At 65.8% G+C, this 929-nt stretch overlaps 1 protein-coding gene across 1 annotated transcript in view; it reads right to left on the minus strand.

Annotated features, from left to right (window-relative positions):
* The window catches only part of TPCN2 (two pore segment channel 2), a 32,053-nt gene that overhangs the window by 3,982 nt on the left and 27,142 nt on the right, over window positions 1-929 (minus strand). Inside the window, exon 20 of the mRNA XM_010837651.1 lies at window positions 458-531. Coding sequence (XP_010835953.1) covers window positions 458-531 — 74 coding nt within the window. The remainder of the gene's footprint in view (window positions 1-457; window positions 532-929) is intronic.

The following is a 929-nucleotide window of genomic DNA, read 5'->3' on the forward strand; positions in this document are numbered from 1 at the left end:
CAGTGTGGGGGCCGCAGTGGGACACACGCCCGCGTTCCCAGCCCCGCCTGAGCCCCTGTTCCGCATGGACCCAGCAGGCCCTTGAGAAAGGGGGACAAAGAGGACGTGCCCCCTAACCAAGGAGGTGCCAAGGGCAGCGAGACCGGTGCTGTGGACACATGGGCAGAGGCAGGCCAGGGGAGGGTCGCAGTTTAGGCCGAGCCCTGGACACCCCTTATGCAGCAAGAAGCCTGGGCTGCAGTTCCAGAAAGGAGCCTGGGGTCAGGGGTCACCCTCAGTGTAGATTCTAGAGAGGGCTGCTAGAGGGAGGGTGGGGGGAGAAGAGCAGGGAGACCATGGAAGAAAGGGGACCCAGGAGGTCCCTCCTGGGGAGCTGACCCCACACCACCTCCGAGGCCTCACCCCGGCTCCAGCGTCCCCGGAGACATTCACCCTACACCCCCAGGACCCAGCTCACCTGCTGTTTCTAGGAGCCACGATGACGCCCTGGAACAGGCTGATGCCGATGATGGCGAAGACGTAGTAGATCACCTGCGGAGGCAGGCGGGCCGTCGGCATCGCACGCCTGCGGGGGCCCCCACACAGCCAGGCAGGGCCTGCTAGGGGCTGCATGCCAGCAGGAGTTTCTCCCCGGGGACACGGGGACTCTGCCCCCAGGCACCCCTCCTGGCCACCAACCTGTCCCAGAGGGAAGCCCTGGGGATACATGGGGGCCTGGGGGGAGAACTGGGGCTGTGAGCCCTCCTCCAAGGCAGGTGCAGCAGTAGGTAGGCCCCATGGAGAACTGGGCAGCAAGGGCTGCAGAAGGCATCCTGGGAAGAGGGTTTGGAGCAGCCACGTCCCTCTGGGAGAAGCCCACTGCCCTCCCCACGTACATCAGCAGGCGTCTGAGACGCACCCCTGGGTAGCTGTGTGCCAGTCAGAGAAGG

This window comes from Bison bison, unplaced genomic scaffold, assembly GCF_000754665.1.
Source record: "Bison bison bison isolate TAMUID 2011002044 unplaced genomic scaffold, Bison_UMD1.0 scf7180017864080, whole genome shotgun sequence".
Lineage (NCBI taxonomy): Eukaryota > Metazoa > Chordata > Mammalia > Artiodactyla > Bovidae > Bison > Bison bison.